Source organism: Trematomus bernacchii, unplaced genomic scaffold (genome assembly GCF_902827165.1).
Source record: "Trematomus bernacchii unplaced genomic scaffold, fTreBer1.1, whole genome shotgun sequence".
Lineage (NCBI taxonomy): Eukaryota > Metazoa > Chordata > Actinopteri > Perciformes > Nototheniidae > Trematomus > Trematomus bernacchii.
Genome location: NW_022987710.1, coordinates 199,479 through 218,349, shown reverse-complemented (window position 1 = coordinate 218,349; position 18,871 = coordinate 199,479). Strand labels below are relative to the sequence as shown.

Sequence of the window (18,871 nt, the reverse complement as noted above, 5' to 3'; positions counted from 1 at the left end):
TTAAGATTGACAAACATCATATGTGTAATTCGTGGCACAATTCAAACGGGATCGAAAGATAATCTTTCTCTCTCCATTGACTTCAATGCATACTTTTTCCGAAATAAGGTCCCATGGAGGAACCCGGAAGTTTGACGGACATTACCCACAATCCTCTGTAGCAACCATAGACTGTATAAAACAATTAAATAATACATTATTCCGAGTGTGCTTGCTTTTCTCTTTGAAAGTCATCACATAACGGCATTGTAATACACGTTTCGGCTGCATTAAATATTACATATCTGCCGTAGTTAACTCTATTTATAGAGCCCTGATGACAAGACTTCTAGACAAACAGGAACTGCCGCCAAAACTGAAAACTTGACGTGGATCTTAAATATATAAGCAATGAAACAACATCTTACATTTCTTTTCACACAATACGTCTCCTTGCAGTATCAACACTAATTCGGCTGACTTTTATATTTGATCCAATTGGTAGATAGGCTGTATTTACGCCATAACGGTGCACAGCTGATAGAAAGGGACACCTACTGGTTAAAGCACGTTATTGAATTTTATAATTTTATTATTAGATATTAATAGGAGGATGTGTAAAACAGACCAACTAATAAGGCTTTATTTAAACATTAAAGAATACTTTAGGTTAAGGTCTTCTTTTGAATAAGAAAAAAGCTTTGGGGGTATAGAAGATGAATATGGAGGGATGAAACCCTCTTTGATGGTCACACATGCAGAGCACACAGCACACACAGTGACATTTGTATCTACAGATAAATATTAAGCCTGACAAAGTACTTAACGTCTAATATATTGCTTTCCTGCAATGTTAACTATGTTTAAGCACTTATTTTAACTGATATTATACATATGTATTATACTCTTATAAGATGACACATATTGATAGATGTCTTGTAATGCACTGTTGAGGAACCTGCGACCCAAGTTTTTCATTCATTGCATTGATTGAAAATCTCTTTATTTAAAAAATACGGGGGGGGGTTTCTCAATCGCGAGTAAAGCTGCTTCAGAGCCACTATTTCAAGCATACTACGTCATCGAGTGCCGCCGAAGTACTGTTCCAATGTCCAGCATACTTGGAAATCTACCGAGCCCGGCGTACTCCGTTTGGAGAAATATCGAGGCTGCACATGAGTAGACTCCGCGGTCTTAAAATCCCCACAATGCTTTGCGCACGGACCAATTTCCCCAAATCTGTGGCGGAAGATGTAAGGCGGGGCCTCTCATATGACGCACACCTGCACACTTGCTAGCGTGTTCCACTCTTTGGGTGTTTCTCAATCGCGAGTAAAGCTGCTTCAGAGCCACTATTTCAAGCATACTACGTCATCGAGTGCCGCCGAAGTACTGTTCCAATCTCCAGTATACTTGGAAATCTACCGAGCCCGGCGTACTCCGTTTGGAGAAATATCGAGTGTGCACATGAGTAGACTTCGCGGTCTTAAAATCCCCACAATGCTTTGCGCACGGATCAATTTCCCCAAATCTGTGGCGGAAGATGTAAGGCGAGGCCTCTCATATGACGCACACCTGCACACTTGCTAGCCTGTTCCACTCTTTGTTTTCCAAATGGCAGGAAGTATTCTTGACTCGCTTCTGAAGCAAGATGCTCGGCAGACATGTGCTACCAAGCAAGCGTACTCGACATTGAGAAACACCCGGGGAATACGGATCTCGGGGTCTCCCTGCTCCCTGTGCGTAGATGCGACGCGTCATATGACGTCACATGTTTGGCATGTCTTGATTGAATATGCTTTATTTAAAACAAAAACAAGGACAATAAACAAAGCAGTCTTCACAACGGCCGGGCAAAATACTTTGAGCCGCCCTGTAGCCAAAGCCCGGCCGAGACACTGTTTAAAGCATAATAAAGACAATATATAGAGAGCATAATGGAAAATAACGTATCTATGCCACAATTTTAGATGCGGATTTTGTTAAACTAATACGTTTGCGCTGTGGACCAACACTATAAATTGCCGGGGAAGGGGGTAGCAATAAAGATAACACCATTAAACAGTTACACAACATAACAGACATAATATCGATAGCAGCGTCCCTAGCAACCACCTTGGTAACAATGAAAACGTTGTATTTGCACAATTTCCTGAAGTATTCTTCGTAATAACTAGCAAACTAAAGATCATGTACATCCACTGCACACATAATCTGAAATAACAACTCATATTTCTCGCATCAAATGACATCAAAACGCATTTTAATGGCCAAACTAACCTTAAAATAGGCATTTTCTACCGAGAATAAAACGAAGGTCGGCCATGTTTTTTTATTTCTGCGGAGAGAAAGTTGAAGATCACGTGACATAGACGCCAGCCATTGGAAATGAATGGTGAAAAAAAACGTAGGGATCCTACAATTTCAGAGGCGTTTTTGTAGAAATACTACGTCCCAAGTTGTGGACCAACGTAGTTATTACACGTTTAGATGTGAGACTGGGTTGGACACACAAGCATGCGGTTTGATTGGCTAGAGCTTGTATGATATGATTTGATTGGCTGACGCTTCCGTCGAAGCTTCAAAAGTTGAACTTTTCTCAACTTTTGAAGCGAGCAACGCGAGCAAAGCGAAGCGACGGAACCACAACGCAGTTCGGCAAAAGCGTGACATCACCCCATTTAAAGTGAATGGGAAGAAGCGTTGAAGCTTCAACGCACGCCACCGTGTGGATGCGCCGTTACACTGTAGGTGCGCCGCATTTGGGGGTGTGGGTGCTAGTGGAGCCTCGCAGATGGGGGTGCTGCAGCACCCAGTTCAATAAGTCATAGAAAGTTTGAAGATTTTTTGCAGGGAGCGAAATGGCAACGTAGCTGCTTAATGTCTTAGTTTTTTTTGACATGTCTAGTAGTTTACTCTATTGAGTGTTGACAAGAAACATGTGTAGACGAAATATGAGTTTTGTTTTGATGTTTTGAGGTACGCAAAGGCGCGTAGTGACACAAGTGACGTTACGCAATTCAGATTTGTGTGCTAGTTATGTGCACCCCTGTTCATAGACATTATAGCAGCATGGCTCCATGGATGGAAGGGAGTATCCCGACAAATATATGATTGCTGCGGCTCAAGTTATGCGTTTGTAAAGTTGTTTCTAAGGACACACATACATGCTGCATTCACATTAGTTATATCAGAACTGAATAGATTCAATGAATGAAGCACAAAGAACGCCACTGAATGCCTGCAGATGGGCCCATCTTTATTACAAATGACTATATTGTTTTGTTGTTTGTCGCTGATTGTCAAAGTCTTGAGACGTGCCGAAAATGATTCCTGAACACTTCGGACGTTCAGCTGGCTTACCTCAAAAGATTCCTTTAAATAGATGTGTAGTTTATTTTGCACATTAGAGACATGCAGCTCAGTAGGAGATACTTCAGGACGTAGGTATGTCATGTAGAGTTCTTGAATGTGTTTGCAGCATTGCAATGTGAAACCAAAACTAACCGGATCAAATGTATACAATGTAAAAAAAACAGTAACCTTGGTTTGGCCTTTCAGATCTAAAAAGGCCCAAAGTTGTTTACAAAAGGTAATACTAAAATTAAAGTTATTCAAAATATCCAAACTATGTAACAGAGTCTCTCTCTGTATCTTTGTGACAACACTGTATTCTGGTACTTCTTCTTGTGCAAAATAGTAAACTCAAGTTTAGTTGAGCAGAACCTTTCAGTACTCTGATTACTGATTCTTATGAGTTTGCTGATGAAGAGCTAATATTCCTCCTCCTCCTCCTCCTCCTCCTCCTCCTCCTCCTCCTCCTCCTCCTTGTCTCCTTCAAGGTTCTTCAAACAAAGAGCAGGTCAGGATTTAAAGTGTCCGGTCTTTAAATATGATTTTATCTCCCTGCAGAGGAGACATTTACTCTGACAGGTCGACGTCTCCCTGGAGGAGGAAACTTACCCTCCTCCTCTTCCTCTCCTCCTCTCTTAATATGGCATGTCATCTTGACTCTCTCCTCCACATCCTCTCATCTCCTCTCTTCTTCTCCTCACCTAATATCTCCTGTATCCTCTGATACTTACTGTGATTTACAAGCCCCCCCCCGCCTTCCTGTGAGCATGTGAAGCTTTGTTTTTGTCTTTCTGTACCTCAGTGGAGGGACTCCGGATCACATGACATCTTGTACTATGGTAACTACAACATATGTTTGTGTAAAAAATAAATGATTGACACAAACATTGTTGGTTGAAATGTTGGATCAATAAAAAACGTTGGCACCCTCTTATCTGTCCGCCAGTCTTATTTATTTTGCCTTTTGACTTTGGTGGCCTTCTGATTTCTCCATGTCTTTCTTCTGTGTCTCCATGTCTTTCTCCTGTGTCTCCATGTCTTTCTCCTGTGTCTCCATGTCTTTCTCCTGTGTCTCCATGTCTTTCTCCTGTGTCTCCATGTCTTTCTCCTGTGTCTCCATGTCTTTCTCCTGTGTCTCCATGTCTTTCTCCTGTGTCTCCATGTCTTTCACCTGTGTCTCCATGTCTTTCTCCTGTGTCTCCATGTCTTTCTCCTGTGTCTCCATGTCTTTCTCCTGTGTCTCCATGTCTTTCTTCTGTGTCTCCATGTCTTTCTTCTGTGTCTCCATGTCTTTCTCCTGTGTCTCCATGTCTTTCTCCTGTGTCTCCATGTCTTTCACCTGTGTCTCCATGTCTTTCTTCTGTGTCTCCATGTCTTTCTTCTGTGTCTCCATGTCTTTCTTCTGTGTCTCCATGTCTTTCTTCTGTGTCTCCATGTCTTTCTTCTGTGTCTCCATGTCTTTCTTCTGTGTCTCCATTTCTTTCTCCTGTGTCTCCATGTCTTTCTTCTGTGTCTCCATGTCTTTCTCCTGTGTCTCCATGTCTTTCTCCTGTGTCTCCATTTCTTTCTTCTGTGTCTCCATGTCTTTCTTCTGTGTCTCCATGTCTTTCTTCTGTGTCTCCATGTCTTTCTTCTGTGTCTCCATGTCTTTCTTCTGTGTCTCCATGTCTTTCTTCTGTGTCTCCATGTCTTTCTTCTGTGTCTCCATGTCTTTCTTCTGTGTCTCCATGTCTTTCTCCTGTGTCTCCATGTCTTTCTTCTGTGTCTCCATTTCTTTCTTCTGTGTCTCCATGACTTTCTTCTGTGTCTCCATGTCTTTCTTCTGTGTCTCCATGTCTTTCTTCTGTGTCTCCATGTCTTTCTTCTGTGTCTCCATTTCTTTCTTCTGTGTCTCCATGTCTTTCTTCTGTGTCTCCATTTCTTTCTTCTGTGTCTCCATTTCTTTCTTCTGTGTCTCCATGTCTTTCTTCTGTGTCTCCATGTCTTTCTTCTGTGTCTCCATTTCTTTCTTCTGTGTCTCCATGTCTTTCTTCTGTGTCTCCATGTCTTTCTTCTGTGTCTCCATGTCTTTCTTCTGTGTCTCCATGTCTTTCTTCTGTGTCTCCATTTCTTTCTTCTGTGTCTCCATGTCTTTCTTCTGTGTCTCCATTTCTTTCTTCTGTGTCTCCATGTCTTTCTTCTGTGTCTCCATTTCTTTCTTCTGTGTCTCCCTGTCTTTCTTCTGTGTCTCCATGTCTTTCTTCTGTGTCTCCATGTCTTTCTTCTGTGTCTCCATTTCTTTCTTCTGTGTCTCCATGTCTTTCTTCTGTGTCTCCATTTCTTTCTTCTGTGTCTCCCTGTCTTTCTTCTGTGTCTCCATGTCTTTCTTCTGTGTCTCCATTTCTTTCTTCTGTGTCTCCATGTCTTTCTTCTGTGTCTCCATGTCTTTCTTCTGTGTCTCCATGTCTTTCTTCTGTGTCTCCATTTCTTTCTTCTGTGTCTCCATGTCTTTCTTCTGTGTCTCCATGTCTTTCTTCTGTGTCTCCATTTCTTTCTTCTGTGTCTCCCCGCCTTATTTCCGTGTCTTCTGTTCTCTTTTATCTTCCTTTCGTTTGTCTTAATTCTTTTGTTTTCCTTTCTTTCCTTTCTGTCTTTCCCTCTTGAATGCGTTTCAGGTTCTTATTTTACTCGTGTAATTCTTTCTTTTGGTGTCTTCTATTTACTTTGTCTGTCTTTGTTCAGTTCTTTTCTCGTCTTTTTTTCTGGTTGATGTTTAAGCTGAGGCCACACGTGCAAATAGTTCATAAGATCACATTCACAGTCATGGAACATTACATTACACAACATCTTGGTTTGAACAGAATGTCACCAGTTTGACATTTGATAATAACAGTTGTCTTTTCATTTTTGAGAAAAGACTCACTGTCTATATTAAAAAACTAAAACATTGAAATGTTACAAATTACAAACACACACACACACACACACACACACACACACACACACACACACACACACACACACACACACAGCTGAGACCTGAATGCCACCCAGTGACAGGCCAAGTGTGAATATTGAGTGACTTATCTGGTGACACACACAGCCTAACAGTCCAAATAACACACACACGCACGCACGCACGCATGCACGCACGCACGCACGCACGCACGCACGCACGCACAGGGATTAAAGAACGAGAGAAAGACCAGCGCCATTCCTTTATTTAGTACACCCCCTTCAACACACACAAAAATGCCCTACACCCCCCCCCACACACACACAGGTTTGCTTGAATTCTCCACCTTATCTGTAAAGTTTCCTCCTGCGCTCCGTTCCAACTGACGCAACTGTAATTTCATGCCTTCTGTGTTTTCCATGCAGACACTGTGTGTTTGTGTGAGTGTGTCTGTGTGTGTGTGTGTGTGTGTGTGTGTGTGTGTGTGTGTGTGTGTGTGTGTGTGTGTGTGTGTGTGTGTGTGTGTGTTTAGCCACTTCAACTACCCAGAATGTAAAATGGCTTGATCATTATTGAAATGTTTTGTCTCACACATCAGACGCAGATACATGACAAACACAACAGCCACATCAGAACCGAGAGACACTGATGGTCTGATGTTTCATGTTAAAATGTGAAGTCTGTGTTGAAATCATCAGGATGAGAGCTAGTTTCAAATGAGCTGTTAGCTGTTAGCTGTTAGCAGTGAGAAGCACAGATTTGTGGCTTAATAACGGGGCTAAAGGCTAATGGTAACCAAGGTTTTATTGAGTAACATTATGATGCATTCAAGCTCTATTTAGTTAAAAAGTAGTAGGCTATTAGGCAAAGCTTCAAAATAACATTTTCATTATATTTCAAATGTTTCATGTTTCGCAGCTTAAGCAATGCATCATATTCTATCAGATCATAATATTGTATGTCAACTCTTCATGACCTCAGAAAATCTTTGGGGTGGAGCATTCTTCAGCTGATCCAAACAGCTTTTCCACATTTCATCATTCAGTTTATCACAAACATTAAGAATCCCACGTCAGGATCAGAATTGGTTTTATTACCAAGTAAGTTTATGCATATGAGGAATTTGCTTTGGTAGAAGTGATGCATACAGAGACACAGAAAGAAGATGTTGTTTATAAGCTTGTAGTGTTCTTTTGCTCTAGCTGGTGCATTGCTGCATGTGTTGCCGTGTTACTGCCACCTGTCTATCAGTGGAGAGGGAGAAGCTGTTAGGACTGTGTATCGCATCAGTAACGTGTACTTGTGAGTTCATCAAAACAAACAAACAAACAAACAAACACGATACTTGATAGTGATCCAAAAAAAGTGATGTTAAAAAATATACCTCCAAGGCTTTTCCCAGGAATTCACAAGGACTGGAAAAAAAATGTTTTGTGCAAGATCAGCAGATATGTATTGTGTAAAACTTTGTTGAATAATTGAGTAATTTGAAGAGCAGGTGCTGATTTATCTATAGTTGATCTATACATGTTTTGTGTTTTGTAACCTACTGACAAACATTTAAAGGTCACTGTGAGCGGGATAAAATATGACGGATGGAACGGTTTGGCAAACAAGCAGTTTATTTCAGGCTGAGTGTCAACACAAAAAAGGGCTCCCATGAACCCCGGACTGCTCCTCTATTTCCCGAGGTGGCTGGGCGAGTGACGGTCCTCCACCCCGGACCCAGTCTACTGCAAGAGCCCAGAACCATGGTTACCACATCCTTTTATTGAGTGACTGATTACCTGATTCTGATCAGCTGTCTGGCCCCCGGCCGAGCTACTCCCATCACTCCAGCAGCCGGCGCCCTAACCACAGTCACCTATTATGCAAAATCAACTTTTTCATGTCTTTTATACATATATACAGTATGTGTCCCCTCTGTGCTTGGACTGTTTCAGGAACAAAGACCCTCTCTCTTTTTGTGCTGATCCATTTATATAAAAACCTGTTAGATTTTGGCCACTTTTTGATGTCACAATGTTTGTTTGGCTTGTGTAACCATTAGCCAATCACCAACCAAGGTAACCAACCACCTTGTCACCTGAATCTCCTCCTAGAGCACCATTGTGTTTTTGAACCAATCATCTCTCAGAGGGGCGTGGCCAGCAGCAGCTCATTAGCATGTAAAGCTACAGACCCAGAATCAGCACTTTTGGAACAGAACAAATGAAACCCTCTTAAACCCTTAAACAAATCACATCCTCAGCTGTGGGACTTCAACAATTGTGATATTTAATAAAGAGTCAAATATAGACGGAAAGCAAAAATAAACTTTATTTACAATGTCTGTTCTCATAGAAAAACATCGTTACAGCAAAGAAACATCACAATATAGTACAACACATTTAAATAAATGACCAGCTGGTGTGATATAAATGTGACCCAAAGAGACTAGATATTGTTAGTTTAACACCGTACTCTACAGAAGAGGTGGAAAAAACGTAATTATGCTTGAAGAAACGAATGGCTTATAGTACTGATCAATCTAACATTTGATGGATGAATCTGAAAACATGCAGAGCCAGACGAATGCTGCTTGAAATGTCTTCAGGCAGGTGGCTGAAGGTTTGAATAAATATCACATTCATTCTTAAACTGTGGATGTGGAGGAAGTTAAGGGGATGCTCCGTTGTATGCAGTCTTCTCTGTGTTTATGACGGGCCTGAAGGAAGAAAAAATAAACATTTTTAAGATTATTTTTCAATATTCTGTTTTAAAATCAGATATTTATATAATTACGTTTCCCTTTTTTATTCATCTTTATGTTTTACTGAAATCTTTAATTTCATTTAAGTCATTTCATGACAATTTTTTGTTTTAATATTGTACATTTCTATTTGAATTATTGTATCAATAATTAATATGCACAGAGTAAAAGAATATAAATATATAATATTACATATCTAGCACTGAATACAATGCTGAATACATTTTTATATTTCAAATAGCATTTGAATGAACACCTATTAAAGGTAGCGATATCACACTGTAAACACATCAAGTCCTGTTGTTAACCCTTTAGTAACATGGCACCTGTGATTGTAATGCTACGGTATTATCATTATTCTATATGATCTTATTGTGTTCTCTTTGTGGAACTAGAGTAAGTATAAAGTAGCTTAAACTGGAAATACTCAAGTTCGGTACATGTACAAAAATTGTACTGAAGTAGAGTATTTTATTGAAAGCCCTCCTTTCCCCCGCTGTAGTAACGCTGCCTTTAAGAGGTCAAAACTGGATTAGATTTTATTCAGTGTCACTCTTTTATTCCCTGAGAAACTTTCCTCATGTTGAATTTACACTGTGATATTAAACAGCTCCATCCCACAGGGGAAGTGTGTGTGTGTGTGTGTGTGTGTGTGTGTGTGTGTGTGTGTGTGTGTGTGTGTGTGTGTGTGTGTGTGTGTGTGTGTGTGACCTTGAACTGTGAAGTTTAACTTGTACTTCTTCAAAAGTGTTCTTATGATCTGTTTGGAGACTGTGATGCTCTGGAAACTGACTGTTTCTATATATGTACAAGCATCTATTTTGTAAACCGATGTATCGTCACAGCTATGTTATTTTACGAAATATCAGAAAATGCTTGTTTTTAGCCTCACAATGATGAAGATTTCCTGCTTTTCTTAGTTTAACATTATATTGACGAGACGTTTGTATGCAGAAAATAAATCCATACAGCCAACATTAAGCAAACTTTGAAGGTTTGAGAGCATAACCTAACACTCTAAACTCTCCAGTGAACTCACAGTGTGTGAGGCTGTGTTCACAGAGACAGATGTGGCTTCCTGTAGGTTTGGTTGGTGATGGACAGGCGGGTCAGCCGGGCGCCGTAATAATCCACGATGTAGTTCGACCCATCTGCTGGACCCACGATCTGCAGGAGGGAAAAAAACAGGTAATGTTTTACACACGCACGCACGCACAAACTAAGCAACTGTTTTTTCAGGTGATATTTCACTTCCAGAAGATACAATACATTTGAATTTTTCGGATGATACTGCATAGTGGGTTAAAGATTACATGAACTGCCGTCACACTGAAGTGTAAAATATCTGATCCACCAAACATGGCTGACCACTTCATGATGTTAAATCTGCTGTCGCCCCCCCCACACCTTCCTGTGATGGATCTGCAGCCTGCTATTATCTAAAGCTTTTGAACAGGAAGGAGTGATTCGTTCCTTCACCTCCAGCTTCCCTCTCTCCATCCGTCTGTCTCGTCCTCTCAGAGTCCATTAGGAACTTCTACAAGCTTCATTCATCCTGCCGGCCTCGGAGGATGGATGGACGTAAATAATAATCAGAAGGTTGATGCCCGTTTATTCATCAGGCCCACAGTTCTTCACTCTACACTCTTCATCAAACGTGTGGTTCTTAAAGAGGACATGAAACAAGAACCGGAGTGTGTCGATGTGTGCGAAAAAGAAGGAAGCACCTAAGCTGCTCTCCGATCAGTTTGAACAAACACAGCGAAGGGTACTACAGACTGTTCTCCATCAATTAAGATGGTCGTAAATATACTGTTTTTTTGCCCTTTCAAAAGAAAAGTTGCACACTAATATTTAGTTGTACCGCCTTTAGCTTTGGCACGCAGTCGCCGTGGCATCACTTCGATAAGCTTCTGCAATGACACAAAATGTATTTCTGTCCAGAGTTGCATTCATTTTCCGCTAAGATCTTGTATTTATGATTGGAGAGTCGCCCCGCTGCGCAAAGTCTTCTCCAGCACATCCCAAAGACTCTCTGGGGCTGAGGTCTGGACTTCCATGTGTAGAAAGGTTGTCTCCTGCTCCCTGAAGCACTCATTCACAATGTGAGCCCCCCTGGCATTGTCCTCTTGGAATATGTCCGTGCCATCAGGGAAGCAAAACTCCATTGATGGAAAGACCCGGTCATTCAGTATATTCAGGAAGTCAGCTGACCTCATTCTTTGGGAACGTAGCTGAACCTAGACCTGGCCAACTGCAGCTGCCCCAGACCATAATACTGCCCCCAAAGGCTTGTACGGTAGGCACTAGGCATGATGGGTGCATCACTTCATCCGTCTCTCGCTCTCTCTCTCTCTCCCCAACACTCTGGAACAGGCTAAAGCTGGATTCATTAGTTTGGTTTTAATAATGCGTTGGACAGTTCTTAACCCGATTTTAGTAGTTTCAGCAATCTCCTTAGTTGTTTTCTTTGCATGATGCAGGCCAATAATTTGACCCTTCTGAAACTGATTAACATCCTTTCCCTGACCACAGGATATGTCTATATTTTGATGTAGAGATTTTACATATTATAACTTTTTAAATATACAACAATTCTAACACAATTCAGTCAAGACAGTGTTGAATCATTTTGTCTACCGAATGACAATTAAAAGACAACATTGACGTTGGATAAATCTTGAATGTTACATTTTGTTTTAAAGGTCCCATGTCATGGCCATTTCTACTGATCATAATTCCATTGTTGAGGTCTACTAGAATAGATTTACATTGTTCAATGTTCCAAACTCACATTGGTTTCTCATACAGCATCTCTGTATGTGTATTCACTCTCTGTCCTACACGCCTTGTTGGAGCTCCTGCCCCCCCCTCGCTGTGAGCCCAGTGTGCTCTGATTGGTCAGCTCGCCCACTCTGTTCTGATGAGTCCACCACCGTTACAGCGGAACATCAGTGATTATGTTTTACAATGGCGTTTGTTAGCAACCGGGAAATGACACCAGTAATGACAAACAGATGAGAATGCTGCGTGGAGCCTGAGCACACACACAGACTCACAGCCTGGCTGTGAGTCTGTGTGTGTGCTCAGGCTGAGTTCAGGCTGAGAAATCCGCGGAGCCGCAGCTGAGAAAAGATAAGGCTGAGTGAGTGTGTGTATGTGAGGAGCCGTTACGTCACTATGCCCGTTTACGTCACTATACTCAGGAAGAAAGAAATGGAAAAAGAGAAATCTCCAACGAGGCGTTCTGGGGCAGCATAGACAGGTGTTAGAGTTTTACTCCCTACAGGGTGTACTTTGAGGGTTTGTGACACTGCAGACCGTTTACATGCATAACAACCTTCATAACTCACAAGGGGACGGTTATTTACCGGAAAAGCATGACATGGGACCTTTAATAGTTTTTTTAAATACTCACATGCTTTCTAGGGTGCTTTCAACAACCATCATGGTCTTCATAAGCAGGAAGAGTGTTTTTCTTCATAACATGAAGAATGTAAGATCAGTCAAATAAGGATCTAATCACTTATTATCTTGACAAAAAAATAATTTTTCCCCCCTGATATTTATATACCAAGTGGTTACATTTAACAATATTAACTACTGCAGATGTGTGTTTAAACTCCTCAATGATTATATGAAAAGTATTCTTTGGGAAGACCCCGAGAGTTGATGCATGTGATGACCTGAGCAATGTTTGTTTGTTTACAGGCTGGGGGAGGGTGGGACTCACCTGCATGGCGATCATGATGAAGTCAATCAGAGTGCCGATTCCACAGAAACCAACAGTGCAGAACTTCAACAGTCCTGAGAGACAGGATTCATAAACATTTAATACATATATATGTGTCAGCCCTACATGTCATCCTCTTAAGAAAAGACAATGCATTATTTTAAGGAAGTTCTTGTGCCAGAGCCTAATTTACTGATCCTATTCCTGCTCCTCAGAAGATGAAGCTTTTCAGATATTGTGATCGCTATGATTTCAACTCTAGCGCCACTCTTAGGACAACTCTTCTGTTTCAATTGTGTTGGTACTGAGCTCTGCAGCATGTATTTTGTGCGATCAGAACACTTAAAGGTAGGGTAGGTCATTTTGGAGAAACCAGCTCGAGATCGCTAGAATTTGAAAATACACAGCCGGAGAAAATCTGCCACTTCCTTACAGAGCCCCTCCTCCAACACACACGAACGCGCACATGACCAATGAGGGCACGAGATAAGTTTGTGCACAGATGGAAGGCTGACAGGCATGTAGGCCATCCAGTTATTTTAGCCGGGCCGGCTAAAATGATTGGTCGTGCTTTTTACAGTACTACGGCTTCCACAGATGATATTTTTTATGGATTTTTTGTCAAAGCACTTCAGATATTCATTGCTATCGGGATGTTAAGAGCATTCCATGGAATATAACAAAAAGTGTATCTCGAGCCGGTTTCTCAAACTTACCTACCCTTCCTTTAACTGCTAAATATTTTGTCTGACCCGTGGAGCTCTTGAACAAAACCCGCCTGTGAAATTAATATATAGATCTGACTTGGCTCGGCACGCCTCAGTTTGGCTCTGTCCGGGCTGACTGGTGCCAGATCAGGCCAGGTGTTCCTCGGTGCAGCTGTCCTCCATCCAAACACCTGACAACCTGACACACACACACACGCGCGCACACACGCACACGCACACGCACACGCCAGAGTTCCCGTTAGCCGGTAATTACCGGACAATGACCGGTAAAATATGCTGAAGTCCGGCAAATCTAAATCTCTCCGGTCAAAATGTCCGGTCAAAATAATTTTCCCTTAGCGCAATACCGCATCAGTTGCGCCACTTATGTGACAGACAAGAATAGTATGTGACAGACAAAAGAGTATGTGACAGACAAAAATTGTCAATTCTAATGTCTAACACTTAATGTGGAGAAAGAGATGTCCTGTATGGGTTGATTGTGCGTTGATCTGTTGGTAATGCCTCGGGGTTCCGGTGGGCATGTAAACAAATGCATAATGCTGCGCTATACTTTGTGGCCTCATCCGGTTGCATAGCGACGCTTATTGTTTAGGTGTCTTTTAACAAGCAGGTAGTCATATCATTAGCTAGAACTAGCTAGATCTGATCGATATGGACATAAATGCGAGTAAAGTCTAATCTGACAGGAGAGAGAGATCGGCTGCTGCTGACGAGTCGACACGCAGCTCTGCATGATCCCCTGCAGCGGCGAGCAGAGCAAAACACACTTCAGGTTAGAAAATCACACGTAGCTATTTTAATTACCTCTCAAACTACCTAAACTAGTTATAGATATGTTTAGTTTTACTGTCGGGTCACTCATTACTGGATCCGCGAGCTGCATGATACTGACGGGCTGTCAGGAGAAGGAGAGAGCGCTCCGTTTATTATTCCCGCGTTTTTGTAAATTACTGTACACTTTTGAATAATGTAGTTAATCTACTATAATTAGTTTGTTTAATGTCGAATCATATCAATTTGTTTTTAAAGCTCAATAAATAACAAAGAAGACCTTTAACCGGCACTTATCTAATTTTGTCCGGAAGATTTCAACTTTAACGGACATGTTGACCGGCAAAAAAATATTCTAACGGGAACTCTGGCACACGCACGCACACACACACACACACACACACACACACACACACACACACACACACACACACACACACACACACACACACACACACACACACACACACACACACACACACACACACACACACACACACACACACACACACACACACACACACACCTGAAGCCTTTCAGCTTTTGTCTTGCTGCAGATGTCTCATTCAAAGAAGCTCCCTAACTTGTGCTTGTTGATCATAACTGTTCTTCTGTGGGGTTGTTGCAGTGTGTAGATCAACCACAAAACAGAGGCTTAATTAATTCAATTAGAATTCAGGCTGGAAATAAAACACAAATGTGGAAATGGTTAAAGGGCAACACCGCACATTTTCCGCAGTACTGCAGGAAGTTCAGAAGCTGAGCGCGATCAGCTGCAGGTCCTCTAACCACCACTAGGCGGCTCCTGGAAAGCAAGAATTTCTCTTCTAAATTGACTTGAAAGTGGAAAGTGTGAACGTTACTATGTTCTTTAGATCAAGAGTAGTACAAAGTAAAAAAAAATTAAAAAAGTAGTACAAGTAAATCCATAAAATCCTACTTCCTCTCCTCCCTCCTGTGGTATCTGTCTGTCCAGTCACAACATGTTGTTTTCTTTCAGGGTTTGTGTGTGTTTTCAGTTACTCAGATTACTGCCTTCATCGCAATTCATTTATTTCTAAATTTCAATTTGAATAAGATTCTTGATCTTTGCAGGACTAAAACTGTTGAGGTTTCTTTCTAAGACTGGACTATACAGTCATAAAATGTTATCACATTTAGCTTTTATATTGATCCATATTGATAATTATCCCAATACTTATAAAATAGGTAATATCAGAAAATAAATGAATATCAGGATGTTCCAAAAAATTGCAAATCATTGATTTTTATCATCGTTATTATTTTGTTATTATTAATATTATATTATAAGATTCTATCATGTACATTAGTGACATCTTTTTATCACCCAGTCATTTATATGACTTTGTTTACTGTCATTCACCAACATACAGTATACAGTATAGAGGCCAATTCTTTATCTGAAAAAACAAGGAGATGAATTTGGTTTGTGCCTGCCACAGCTATGAGAAAACAACAACATCAAATGAAACATCATGTTAGTATGCGTGTGTGTATGTGAATGTGTGTGTGTACCTAGAGCAGGGTATCCCAGGTAGAAGCGGTCTGCTCCCAGCCAGCCCAGGAACAGAGATAGAGCCACGGCCACTTTGTAGGAATAACCACTCCTGAGAGGGAATACATTCAGATTTGAACAGTGATCAATAATGATAATAATAATCAAAAATAATCATTATAAGCATCATTTTGCATGTTATTACATTTGTCAAAACACCATTATAATGTTCCACATAAAAGTAACAAAAAAACCTGAAGACAGAAAGGGAACTAGTGGTGTGTGTGTGTGTGTGTGTGTGTGTGTGTGTGTGTGTGTGTGTGTGTGTGTGTGTGTGTGTGTGTGTGTGTGTGTGTGTGTGTGTGTGTGAAACTCACACATTTCTGCAGGGGATAGTTTTGTTGAAGCCCACCTCCTCCCCGCTAAACCTGAACTCTGTCCCGTTAGAGAGCCGACAGCTGATGTTTGGAGCTGGGAGGCACTCAACTGTAAACACACACACACACACACACACACACACACACACACACACACACACACACACACACACACACACACACACACACACACAACAGATCATGGTTAGGATTTCTCCATCAATATTGACAATATTCAGTTTATTGTCGTGTTTGATCAGAAGACTAGTTTTCTTACATCTAGTCTTATTTTGTTTAAACGTAATCATTGTTATATGCAGAAACATTACAAAGGCAATTGAACACAAAGTGAAATGAGAATCTTCTGGCTTTAACCAAAAAAACTACAGTAAAGATAATAAACAATGGAGGTCAAAGGTCAAGTGATGATATAGACAGGGTCAACACATCTGATACGATGACGCGGAACATTTCCTATTGATCACCTTTCCCTAATTATCCTGCAGGACTAAAAGATGAACATCACATGAGACCATGTCAAATCACAACATGGTGAAGAAGACATCATGTGACCTCTCACCCCAGGCCGTCACGTCCCTGCAGTTCTCCGGCTCCTGGGTGGATTCATCTATCTTGGGATCTTTGCAGAGATACATGAGGAGAGTGAAGGACTCCAGCTGACACAGCACATCATTAGTGTTTCCTCTTTGTGTTATTACTCTGCATTCTACTTCCTTTCACTCATTTTCATATTCTTTCAGATGTTACATCAGAATCATTCTTTTCTTCTGTTGATGATCTTTTAACAGTATCCTGAATGGTGAAGCGCTTTGTTGAGTCTGTTTTGATCTGAGCAGTGTTATACATTATTATGGTGTTACTTTTTCTTTCTTTGTTTTCAAATGGTATTTTACAAATGTATTATCCTATTTATAATCCCCTACCTAACATACATGTATATAAAGATATTGTGTCTACTCCCTTTCCCATTTGTCCAGCTGTGATTGGATGGTGTGGCTAACTCAGAAACTCGCTCTACACTAAATGCTATCACTCTATACTGGAATGGGTTTATAATATTTTGCAATGTGTATATGAACTACATATGAACACAGCTTGTTCTAACACTGGAACTCAACAGCAGAGCAAAGTACATTGTTCTGAAATTGGAACATTTGCGCCCTCATACCAGTCCCCGTAACATTTGAAAGTGATGCCAGAAAAAAACATTTATGTTCGTCAGAAACGGTATAATTACTCCAAACATTAGAAAATGGTGTCCAATAGAGCGTCAGACGGCACAGACAGCTTTGTTCTGATGGAGCTCTGAGTAACTAGGGGGTGGGTGTGCGGTGGGTCTGCGGGGACGAGTGGCAGGCAGCAGCTTACACTGACACTTCTGAATCACTTTCTTTTACTGTCCTTTTTTTCTTTAGAGGAAGTCAAGAAACCGGAACTCAGGTTATTTGTTGTTTGAGGTGCAATATATGGCTCAGCAGCTTTTACATTTCAAACCATATCAAACTGTATGTTCTAGAACAAACCCTGATTAGTATCAGATCAACTAGCAACTGAGTTAGGATCGCAGAATCGATATTAGTAATACCAAATGTATTGTTAGCAGTGATCAGGCGGGTACTGAGTGTAAATAAGCAGCTATAAATGCAGCATATGTTGAGTATGTTACTGTGTGATGTGAATAGGACTGTCACAAGAACCTACTGCCATAACTGTGTACAACACATCCCCTCCTGCTGCAGAGAACGCTCTGCTCCACAGCTTCTCTTGGATAACTGGACTTCAACTCACAATGTACATTTTACATTTATATTTCATTTCATATTCCATTCCTTAAACACTTCATGTAAAAGATATCCTGCTTTATATTGTGTTATGTGAACATTGGCCCTTCTATAGTGTTTTATTTGTCAGATAGTTTATAGATGTTTTATCTTCACAGTCATCTTTATATGTTCTACTTTTTGATGCTGTTTTATTTCTATTTTTAGATGTTTACATTTTAGAATTTAAACTCTTTGCATTTATAATGGTGTGCAATGCCTTGTTTTTAATGCTGCAAATCAAAAAAATCTATTTGGGATGAATAAAGTACATCTTATCTTATACTTAAAGGATGTGGAAGTGCAATGATCACATATATAAACCGGATGTTGTTATTATCCTATTAGAACAGAAACACTTCTACATGGGCGTTAACACGTAAATGCATACAGCGTCCTGTCTCTAAAGCAGTTCATTATTCCCAAAGTAAGCACTTTATAACACAACACAGCGAACATGTGTTATTATAACACTGTATGTAACGTTTATTGTTATTTTTAGCTGATACGTTAACATGAAATAGAGCTTAGCTAGCTGCGGCTAATGTTAGCGAACAAGGTGACTGGTCTTCTGTTCATTCAGAGTAACGTGAGTCAGCAGTAATAAAAGGATACTGTCCCAGTCTGAGGCTGTCGCAGCTATCCACTTCCTCCGCCAGAACGAGCTTTAAATGAGAGTAAACAGAGTAAAATATGAGGCTCCAAACCCCGGAGCGTAAACACACCAGCCGTCTCCAGGAGGACGCCATGTCTAATTCTGTTACGTCACACAATGATGCTTTCGGGACTTTTAGAAGCATAGTAATTTTGGAACTTTTAGTGCAAATTATTTTTTCGCTTTACCAGCAAAGCAAATTCACGTCGTGGCATTAAAATCAAATT

The 18,871-nt window shown here is 40.8% G+C and overlaps 1 protein-coding gene across 2 annotated transcripts; it reads right to left on the bottom strand.

Moving 5' to 3' along the window:
• Positions 1–8,563: 8,563 nt before the first annotated feature.
• Positions 8,564–18,754, bottom strand: tm2d1 (TM2 domain containing 1). Of its 2 annotated transcripts, XM_034141008.1 has the most exons (7): positions 18,605–18,754; positions 16,729–16,802; positions 16,149–16,257; positions 15,792–15,883; positions 12,754–12,827; positions 10,060–10,187; positions 8,564–8,975 (listed from the first exon to the last, which is right to left on the bottom strand). In XM_034141008.1, exons 1-6 carry the CDS (start codon positions 18,736–18,738, stop codon positions 10,077–10,079), a joined length of 594 nt encoding a protein of 197 aa, XP_033996899.1. In that variant the 5' UTR covers positions 18,739–18,754; the 3' UTR covers positions 8,564–8,975; positions 10,060–10,076. The 2 variants fall into 2 exon arrangements, with proteins under 2 accessions (XP_033996899.1, XP_033996900.1); XM_034141009.1 differs by lacking the exons at positions 8,564–8,975; positions 10,060–10,187; positions 12,754–12,827 and adding an exon at positions 13,383–13,659.
• Positions 18,755–18,871: the final 117 nt, after the last annotated feature.